This window comes from Tupaia chinensis, unplaced genomic scaffold (genome assembly GCF_000334495.1).
Source record: "Tupaia chinensis unplaced genomic scaffold, TupChi_1.0 Scaffold000515_1, whole genome shotgun sequence".
NCBI lineage: Eukaryota > Metazoa > Chordata > Mammalia > Scandentia > Tupaiidae > Tupaia > Tupaia belangeri.
In genome coordinates, this window is record NW_006160028.1 from 416,125 (window position 1) to 427,204 (window position 11,080).

The window sequence follows — 11,080 nt, forward strand, 5'->3', positions numbered from 1 at the left end:
GTAATAGTAAGTGATAAGTCATCCAAAATAATCTTAGGGGTACTCAAGTTTTAAGGATTACCTAGATGGGCAAGAGAATTTCAAAATATTTTTTAAAAAACATTGACTCAAAATATGAGTTTGTTCTGGTGCAAAAAAAAATGGAAATACACACATAGTTTTTTTCATGATATGCATTTTCCATGAATTTTTTAACCTTTTTTTTTTTTTGGAGAGTTTTTTCTCTATAGGGCACGTGGGCTCATCAGACAGACAGAGAGAGATAGAGACAGAAAGCGAGAAATCACCCCCCCAGGGGGGATGGTCATGCCGCAATCCCTTCTCCTCCATTCTCCTCTCGAGATTTTGGGCATGCACGCACATGCTCCTGGCGTGAGTTTTAAGCCACCGGGTCCGGGACATGAACCGCGGTCGACTACGTGGGAGTCCAGCGACATATTCACTACACTAATTGCTGGTTCCCAACCTTTTTTTTTCCTTTAATCTTTCTAGAGGGTCTGTGTGTTTGCTGGAGAAAGACAGAGAGAAAAGGAAAGAGAGAAAGCACCCTCCTGGGGTATGGTCACACGATAACCCCTTACCCTTCATTTCTCCTTGCAGGGTGGGGGCACTCATGTTCTACAAACTGCTGTGTCCAGGATTCAAACCATGCATTTGGCCATGTGGGATCCAGCCACCTTAACCACCAGGTGGCCTTCCTGTGAACTTTTTGAAGATCTCTGGTATCATCATGTTTTCCTTTTCAGTAGGAACATAGAATCCTGGCTAAAGAGACAGAACACCACAATAGTATTCTCAGGATGGATGGTTGAAAATCTGGGGTCAAACATCATAGGAAGAAAACAAAATAATAATAACAATTAAAAAATAGATAGTTGTCCCTGGTAGGGGAACTCCTGTGTTACAGGCTGATTAACTAAGGACTGTCTCCTATGACTGAGAAAGAAGCAGCTACTGAGTTAAAATTACTCTATACAATTGTTCACTAGTGGGAACCAGCAGTTAGCGTAATGGCTATGTCGCTGGACTCCCACGTAGTCGAACACAGTTCACGTCCCGGACCCGACAGCTTAAAACTCACGCCAGGCGCATGTGCATGCGTGCCCAAGATCCCAAGAGGAGAATGGAGGAGAAGGGATTGCAGCGTGACCATACCCCCGGGGGGGGGGTGATTTCTTGCTTTCTATCTCTATGTCTCTCTCTGTCTGGTGAGCGCACGCCCTATAGCGAAAAAACCTCTCCAATAAATAAATAAATAAATAAACAATTGTTCACTAGCGCTGCTCTTAGATGTAGTATATTCTACTCTGCTTTCTTAAAAAATATGAAAGAAAAGGTGAGGGGTGGAGCAAATATAAAAATACTTTCATTATTTCCAAACTCTTTGAAGCTTTTGAAATGTTGAGAAAAAAAAAGAAGTCATAGAATTGATTAACAGATGGTACTAATTAATATCTTAGAATTCACTGGAAATTATGTCAAAGCTGATTAGCTCTTTAAAAAATAATTCTGATTGAGGGACCAGCAGTTAGCATAATGCCTATGTTGCTGGACTCCCATGTAGCCAACCATGATTCGTGTCCCGGACCCAGTGGCTTAAAATTCACGCCAGGCACGTGTGCGTGCGTGCCCATGATCCTGAGAGGAGAATGGAGGAGAAGGGATTGCAGCGTGGCCATCCCCCTGGGGGGTGATTTCTCACTTCCTGTCTCTCTGTCTCTTTCTGTCTGTCTGGCAAGCACACGCGCCCTATAGCGAAAACCTCTCAAAAAAAAAATTTCTGATTGATTCTAAACGTATTTTCATAAATATATTGGGGACATTCCACTCTGCTTTATCAATGTTGAGAAATACAGAAGATTTGTAATATAGACACTATTTTCTTATTATTTCTCAGCAATGCCATTTTTCTGTCAAAATTAATGATGAAGTGGGGTTTGGCAAGTGGTGTGGTGGTAAAGGGCGCTGGTCTCCCACATGGCCAACCACAGTGTGGGTCCCAGACTTGGCCGCTTACATTCTCCCTCTCTCTTTATCTATCTCTCTCTGGTCAAATTGAAAAAAAAAAAAGATAATAAAAAAGAATTTAAAAAAAATTAATGATAAAGCATCCCTCCATTTCCTACTGATTGACTTAAGATGGAATAGAGGGGATAAGTATTCTTTATACCTGAAGACCAAGAAAAAGATGTAAGATATATTTGTTTTATGGCTTCTGACATCTCTATTTCTTTTTTTTTTTTTCCAAGCCAAACTGTATCCAGCTTTATTAAAGATACTTTTCATTAACAATCATGGTATCTCAGGCAGGACATGGGCAGACAATCGTTAACAGTATACAACAACTTTCAAACTCGCTTCTTCAGTGGACTACCAGAATCAGAAAGCCACTATAAAACCCAATGAAGTCTTCATCTGATGCTCTGAACAGGAAAAGTTTAGAGTGAGGGTTGACATTTCACATTTAGCATGTTGTTTAACAGCTTTTCACAAGCCGACCCTGACTTTCAGGAAATGAAAATGGCAGAATTATCAACCTGAAGACCCAAGAACATGGAAAAGGACGTGCTGCTCCTTTGAAGGATGCCATCTCAATGCCATTGGGAAGTCCAGGTTGCCTGATACACTGGTATATATAACCAATTTCCTGTGGTCAGGTCCCACAGGTCTCTGGTTTAAGGGAGGTAAGTCTATGCTGAAGGCAGAGAGGGAGAGGACATAAAAGCAGATGTTGAGTTTTCCAGAGCACCAGGCATCTGTACCAAGGTGGCTGTGTGTCAGGGAATCCCTCCTCTCGGGAGCCAAGAGGAGTCTCTCAAAACTAGAAGGGAAAGATGTTGTCCAAATCAATCCAGCTTCAGAGACATTCTATTAGTGACAAATGCCCCTTCCCAATAAAACAACAATCAAGTGTTCTGTGTGCTAACAACATAGCTTTAAAAAAATGGTAAAACAAAATTCTGCAGTTTTCTAAAACTTGATAAAAAGCTGTATTTCAAACTGTGCAGTCACCAGAAGTACAGTTATCGAAAATGCACACACTTCACTTGGCATCTCCAGCACCTACAGCTTTCGGTGCCTGGTCTGTGTTGGCATCTCCATTCTCTGCAGGGTTACTTCCATCCTCGCCAGCATCAGCTTTTCCCTCTTTGCCTGTGGGTACCTTCTCTCCCTGCTTTACAGGGGCCGTCTTAGGCTTGGGCTCTGGCTTTGGAGGAGCAGGTTTTGCAGACAACCTTGCAGATCTTCTCCATGGTTTGTCCTTCACCTTGGCCTTATCTCCTTCAGCCTTTCTCCTGGGCATGGTGGCGATGATGGCGGAACGTAGACACTGGGCACGGGGATGCAGCGGCGCTCAGGCTTTGGATGGTTTGGGGGTCGCTCTCGCCTCTTCTTCACACTGTTCCCTGACATCTCTATTTCTGTTGATTCCATGTTCCAGACCATTCTAGTGATTGTCTTTGGTTTACTGATTCCTACAAAAGAATAAAAACATATTTCTGGAATCTTTTTATTGATGACTCCAGAAACAAATGAACTAAAATGACAAGATTCTTAGTATAGAAAAATTTCACACTGGTTTACTTTAAGCTTTTTCAAATTTTTTATTTTTTAAAGGTTTTTGCTATAGGGTATATACACTTACCAGAGAGAGAGAGAGAGAGGGGAGAGAGAGGGAAAATGAAAAACCATCTCCTCCCCAGGGAGGGATGGCCATGCCACAATCCCTTCTCCCCCATTTTCCTTAGGATTTGCGGCACACACATACATGCCAACGTGATTTTGAAGCCACTATGTCTGAGACTTGAACTGTGATTGGCCACATGAGATTCCAGTGCCTTAACCACTATGCCACCTGCTGACCCCTCAAATTTTTTAAAAAATAAAGCCCCATTACCTCTATGTAAATAGTTATAATGAGTTTGAAAAATTCCGCCTATACCCCCACCTCCTCAGCTGTAAGGTTTTACTTTTAAATTGTTGTAAATACTCATAAATATCTCTGCAAATGGAATTGTCAGATGTGACCCTTTTTTGCTATTATTTACATCAGTAGTTTCTAAACTTAATTATACATTGAAATTGTCTGATTTCTTATAAAAATATTGATGCCTGCATCCTGCCTGTAGAGATGTATTTCTGATTAGTCATGTCTGTGGCCTGCGGATCAGTATTAATTAAATTTTCCTGCATGATTCTAAGGTGCAGACAAGGTTGAGAAATAACTATTTTGGCCAAATTTGTCAACAATATGTTTCAACACCTCTTTTAAACCAAGGTATATTAATGGATTGAATCACAGTTTCCACTTCTTTGTCTTGATACTCTCTAAGTTCAGGAAATTCTTCCAAACGTTAGATACCAAATCTGAACACAAATGACCTACTTAACAATGCATGGGTAAACAGAATTAGTAAATGACATGTAGGGACAGAAGGAAACACCTAGCTGGTACTACCCCCATTATCTCTTACAGCCATTAGGAAGGTTAAGCATTTGTTCCCATCCATTATAAATATAGTTCTATAGCCACTTTTTTCCTCCCTTACTTTCTGACAGGTCTATCTGTCCTACTAAATACTAACATTGAATATATATTTCATTCTTTGTCTTTTGTATTTGTATGGAAGTCACAATAATATTTAGTTTTAGGGAACTAAATTAAGTCCAACACCGGCATGCATTTATGAATCAGCTATAAGACCAGCCTAGAAGTCTAACAAATAAAATCCAATATATAAAAATGTAAATCAGTTAGCTCAATGTGACATTCGTGGAGCTTCTGCTTCTGAACTCCACATTTTCTGTAGTGAAACGGACCACATGATGTGCCACGTGGAAAAACGCCAGGGTGGATGGCCCTAGTGAAACATGCCAGGAAACAACTCTCATTGTTGGAAAACAGTTCAAAAGTGAGAAAAGCCATGAATCCGGGCTAGCTTCAATACCAAAATGAGAACATAATGACCAACTATGCTTCTCGCTGCCGCCCAGATACATTTTCCGCTCCCATGCTCAGTGTCCCCCTCTTTCAAACTGCACATGTTGCTTTTTGTGAGTTATCGTCAGCTAAGCTGTCATTTCCTAGTCTAGGGTTTTCTAATACATAAACGTGGTTGCTGAGGAAGTTTTAATTGGTAAACTCTGTCCTACAATCCTGCTACCAAGTTATAGTGTAAATCTCACCCAAAGTTTGGCTACCTGGAGACGTTTAGTAACTAAACATTTATTAGCAAATTAGCACAAGATAATTTATGCAGCCTGTTCTAGGGAAGTTCAGTTATCTTGTTCTTTCAGGGATTAAAATACCATCTTGTTACAAAAAGTCACTGAATATAGTCATGGTAAGATTCCAGAAGCAGAATTCTTTTATCTTTACAGTTGCTACCCTTGTAGTTTTTCCTGGGCAAGCAGAAGTCAGAGTTCACAGCTACATACTGGATCTTTTGCGATTTAGCTGATTGAGGTGGTGGTCTTGCTAGATTCTTAGACACTGTTCATGCAAGTGTATGGAGTATTTCTTTAATATCATTGATGAGGTACTTCTTTTGGAAAGGCTTACATTCACCAACATGGATTACTTCTATTGTCATCTGTTTACCATACTAACTAGCAGGACACTGAGTTCACCATTAAAAAGCCATTTCTAGGGCCGGCAGGTGGTGTGGTGGTCAAGGGCTCTGTACTCCCTTCGGGCACGACTGTGGTTTGAGTCTCAGGCCTTGTGGCTTGCTTTCTCACTTTCTCTCTCTATTCCTCTCTCGTCAAATTAAAATAGATAAAATAATAATAATAAAGTTAAATAAAATAATGTTTTGAAGAAAAGCCATTTATGGCATTCAGGGTTAAATCTATAAAACCTTTGGCTATAGCACAAGGTATCAAAGCAGTCATAGTTCCCTCTAGGGTAGAGGCTCCCAGATGAGAATCCTAGTGGTCCTTGTGTCCCTGATAGAACTCTAGGTACACCTGGGGACTGTTTAATAACTGTGTGCGTGTGTGTGTGTGTGTGTATGTGTGTATATATATGTTTGTGTGTGTGTGTGTATAATCATATTGTCTACAACAAATTACTGAAAATAACTTAGTCATTATAACAATGCTCCTTTTGAGTCTACTCTGGAAGTTGTTTCCTTTTGTGTCATCATTATTTTTTACGTGCCACCTCCCTCTCTAAATAAAAAGCCCCTCGAGAGGCCCAGCTGCAATGGTGTAGGCTGTAGGGATGCTGCTGTGAGGGAAGGCTCTGGATCATCTCCTGGTCCACATGAATATTCCAGACATGGTTCTGATTCTGGATGGCTACCGGACCTGGGAGAGGATTGGGGTATTTAGACCTACTGAGGGAGCCTTACTCTCAAACTCTGTTGATACATAAACTATAAAAAAAAAATTCAAATATAACTTCTTAAGGAAAGAAATATGTCGATTATTTCTGCCCCCTCTACATTTTTCTCATAAAATCTCACATATAAATATGTCTTATAACTATTTTGAATAAATAAACAACTCTCTAGAAGTCCTCATTCTTATTCTATGGTTAATATTCTGGCTCTTAAAAAACCCTCTTTGGAATTATCAGTTGATATTTTTATCTGAAAAATGAAGATTCTAAGCAGAATGGTCATTTTATCTAAAATAATTTTTAAAAAAAGAGAATCTCAGAAGGAAAAACTTTGTGGTCATTAGACTTCAAAAACTAAAAAGTCGAAAAGGTCTTTGTCATTTTTAAGGGAAAAAAAAAATTCCAGATAACTCACATGACTGAACAACCCTGTACAGAACACAGTTTCCAAGCCAGGACCATACAGTTGTCATCACTAACAAGCAGCCCCACAGTAATGTCAGATTGCAGCCAGTCATTTTGTGAGAGAGAAGATAAATGGGAGAGATGCAATCGTCGTTACGCCTCTACCTTTCTGGGTCTCCATCTCTTTTGCTCCAGTTTCTTCCTTGCAGGTATGTTGGAAGATAGATGTAAGATGGTTTCTCTGGTCCATTTTGAGAAATCATTGACTAAGAGATTAAAACTGACATTTATTTTTGCTTCTATAAAGGCTGAATGCTGAGATACCTGATCATTAAAGGACGTTCAGAGTGAATAACTTTTAAAAGCCCCTGACAATTGGTGAGGCTAATTGTTTCTCTTACAGATCTGGCAAGAATCTGAACCTGGTAGATTTCTCTCTCAGCAGACAGCCATTCCTCCTAAGCAATATAGATAGAGACAGCATGTAGACCATTAATCCCTTCCTCCGTGTGGTCATTGGAGTGTCTCTGTGGGCTAGGCTTACTAGACAAGCCTGTCCCTGCAGGCGGAAGCTTGTGTCATCTCTACGCACATTCACTGTTAGAGCAATTGTTTCCGAGTTTGATTTTAAAGTCACTTTCTTAAGGAATGTAAATTATTTAGTCACTTATTCTAAAGAGATACACACCAAAACCAAAGAGCAACATCATGTTCTGGTTCAGTTCTTGTATTGTTCCACGTCCCCAAACACTTTGAGTTAGTTACCAGGTCTGTCTTTGAAAGTAAAATGAGGCAGTCTCCATTGTGACAAAGTGAACAGCCATCTTCACAGCTAGAGAAGTGAACAAAACAACTAACACGATCCAGTTAGTAAAATTCAGAAACTTTCCACACTTTTGCATCATTGCTTTGCACAGAATAGAAAACCTTCAACTCAGTTACAAACTGGGATCAACACGTAAGACTAAAAAGTGAGTCTCAGGTGAATGATCTCACTCTCTGAGTTACCTTCCTGGGCAACCTTCCAGCTGTTGACTTAATATTGTACATATATCAGAGACTTTAATACACTAATTGATAAACTAAGGAGGTTTTTCAGCTGAAAGAATGAACATAAGTAAAAGTTGACTGATTTAAGTGATTGTGATGGCATGTAAAAGGCAAGAAATTTAATATAACTATTGTAAAAAGTTTGGAATTAACCTATGTAGAAAAGAATCTCAACTGTGATTATAAGATTAATAATTAGAAAAGGAAAGGGATAGTATTACCCATCAAATTAATTACTAGAAGATATTAAAAATATAACAGAAGTGAAGAACGGAAACTCCTCACTTGGTTCAAATAAAGTTGATCTCTGAAAAATAGAAATCATCAAAAGATCATTTCCAGTGGCTGATTCCTGATACGTGTTCCTGATTTTGCATAATTTATTACAAATAATTACAAGTAATGTGGGTGTAGTTATAGTGAAAGTATGAGAGGTTTTCAATAGTGTGCCTTTCTTTTATAAACTAGAACCAATACAAAGCTTCCTTTTAATGACTTTAGTCACAGTTTCTTGCCCTTCTGTTTGTGTGGGAGACAAAGTTAGAGCTACTTCCTGGGAGAACCTCAACTTCATCTTTCAGATGTACCAGAGCAAAACACAGGAAGCAAACAAACCAATGAACCAACAGAAAAGGTTGAGAACTCCCCCATGATCAATACTCACGACAGAGAGACTGGCTGTGGTAGAGGGTAATTAACAGGTGCTCTGTCTACAGAATATGTGCTTACAATTCAGGAATGTTTTCTCTACAGAAACAATGCTGATTATTTCTTTACTTCTCTGGATCTACGGTGCAGAAAATGATTACTCAACGAGTTAACTAAAAAAGCTGAAATATAATTTAAAGAGATGAGGCAAGCACATGCTAGCTACAGTTTATTGAGTGTCATTTTTCTGATCTATGCTAAATATTTACATGTATTTTCTCACGTAATACACATGAAAGCCCACAGGTTTGTTGGGATGATCTATTTTTATTAATGAGAAATATACAGCTTTAAGAATTTAAGAAAGCAAGTCATAGCCTGGTGATGAAGAGAGCCAGATCCCTCATGGGCAGCTGTGGTTTGAATCGTACCCCCAGAGTATTAGAAAACATGGCAGGTGCATGTGTGTGCATGCTTCAAATCCTAACAGAATAAAGAAATGGGAGGGAAGGGATTGTAGTGTGGCCTCACCCCATTATGGGATGCTTTCTTCCTTTCTCTCTCTCTATCTACATCTCTCTGGTGGGCACATGTGACTTCTGGCAATTAGAAAAAGAAGGAAGGAAGGAAATAAAGAAAGATAGATAGACAGAAGGAAGAAAGGATGGGAAAGGATGAAAAAGAAAGAATTACTAAAAAGCTTACCTGATGGCGCATGAATATTGGCAGAGAACTGGAATTATACATCAAATCTATCTAATATCAATGTCAACAGTGTTCTCTATCTTGCCTCAGTTATAGTATAAGTAATATGACAAGTACTAGAAGATGACGAAACAAGAACTGTTAAATTGGGAAAAGAGAGAGATCTCTCTGAGATGAATTTATAGAAAAACCATCACTCAGTATTCTCCAGAGAAACAGAACCAAAGGACATGTATGTGTATATGTGAGAGGTCTTCAAAATGTCTGTGGAAATGTACATTATGAAAAAATATGCATTGGTTTCAACTTTTTCTCACAAAATAATCTCATATTTTTAAAAAAGTGAATTTGTTTATTTCCTTTGAGAATAAGAGACATAGAGAAGGGGTTGGTGGGAGGCCTCCCCAAGAGAGACTTCATGCTGTAATCATCCCCCAGCTTTAGCCAGCCAGGGTCATGGGCACACATGCACCAAGAAAGGCCTCAGTATCTGAGGATCATTGTGTTACCACAACTCAACTGGAGCCAACCACAATCTTGTTCTTTATATCCATTTTTCCATTAACTTTTTGAAGCACCTAGGCATGTAGAATTGTCTCTCAAGATCCATGGGAAATTAGTTCTAGGACACACCTACACCTTCTTCCCCCTACGCCTGTGGATACCAAAATCTTCAAATGCTAAGCCCTTTATATAAAATGATGTAGTATTTGCATATAATTTAGGCATATCTTCATGTATACTTTAAATAATCTCTGCATCATTTATATGCAACCTTGGCAACAGATATAAAAGTAAAAAGAGAAATACGCAAAGTTTTTCAGCATCTTTTTTTAGGAAGCCACCTCTTCTCTCGTGTCATAACAGTTGGCATGGACTGGCTGCATTTGTGGTTGGTTGGATCCATGGATGTAGAACCAAAAGATATGGAAGGCTAACTATAGGGAAAAAGAGATCGGGAGAGAGATCAAAATAAGGAGAAGGAGGAAAAGGGAATAGGGAAGGAGAAGGTGAAGAAAAAAAGGAAAAAGAGAAGGAAAAAAGGAAAGAAAAAGAAAAGAGAAAGAAGAAAGACAAAAGAGGGAAGAAAGAGAGAGAAAGAAAAAAAATAAAGAACAAGATAGAAAAAGAAGGAAGAAAAAGAAAATATAAGAAAGAGTTACAAAGAATTGGCTTATGTGGGACCAGCAGTTAGCCTAATGACTATGTCACTGGACTCCCATGTAGTCTACTTCGGTTCAAGTCTCAGACCCGGTGCCTTAAAACTCACGCCGGGCCCGTGTGCATGCGTGCCCAAAATCCCGAGAGGAGAATGGGGGAAAAGAGATTGCGGCATGGCCATCTCCCCCGGTGGGTGATTTCTCACTTTCTGTCTCTCTGTCTATCTGTCTGGCGTGCTCACATGCCCTATAGCAAAAACCTCTATCCTCTATGCAAAAAACCCACCCCACGGAAAAAAAAAAAAAAAAAAAAAAAAAAAGAATTGGCTTATGTGATTATGAAGCTGAAGCTGAGATTGTTATCTGTTGTCCGGGATCTAGTCCAGAGGCCTGAGAATCAGGAAATACAACAGAGTTACTCCCAGTCTGAAAGTAAAAGGAGATATTCTAGCATAGCAGTCAGGGAGAGAAAGTAAATGCTCCCCCCATCCACCTTTGGGTTCTATGCTGGCCATCAATGGGTTGGATTATGTCTCCTGCACTTACTCAGTCTACTGATTCAAATGCTAATCTCACCTGGAATTATCCTCCCAGATACAATAAGAAAGAATATTTAGATAAATATCCAGGCATCTTGTTGCCCAGTCAAGTGGACACATAAAATCAACCATCACAGATATGAACCAAACCAGCATAAAGGCATTATAGAATCCAATGTCTTCAAGGGTTTTTGTCCAATCTCTTCATCCATTCTCTTGTGCTGGCC

General features: G+C 39.4%; 1 protein-coding gene across 1 annotated transcript; it reads right to left on the minus strand.

The window, feature by feature from the left end:
- Positions 1 to 3,043: 3,043 nt before the first annotated feature.
- Positions 3,044 to 3,304, minus strand: LOC102483948 (non-histone chromosomal protein HMG-17). The gene has a single exon (XM_006156710.1). The coding sequence runs from the start codon at positions 3,302 to 3,304 to the stop codon at positions 3,044 to 3,046; it is 261 nt and encodes an 86-aa protein (XP_006156772.1).
- Positions 3,305 to 11,080: the final 7,776 nt, after the last annotated feature.

Coding starts and splice junctions, on each gene's coding strand:
- LOC102483948 (XM_006156710.1), bottom strand. CDS start 3,304: ATGCCCAGGAGAAAGGCTGAAGGAGATAAGGCCAAGGTGAAGGACAAA.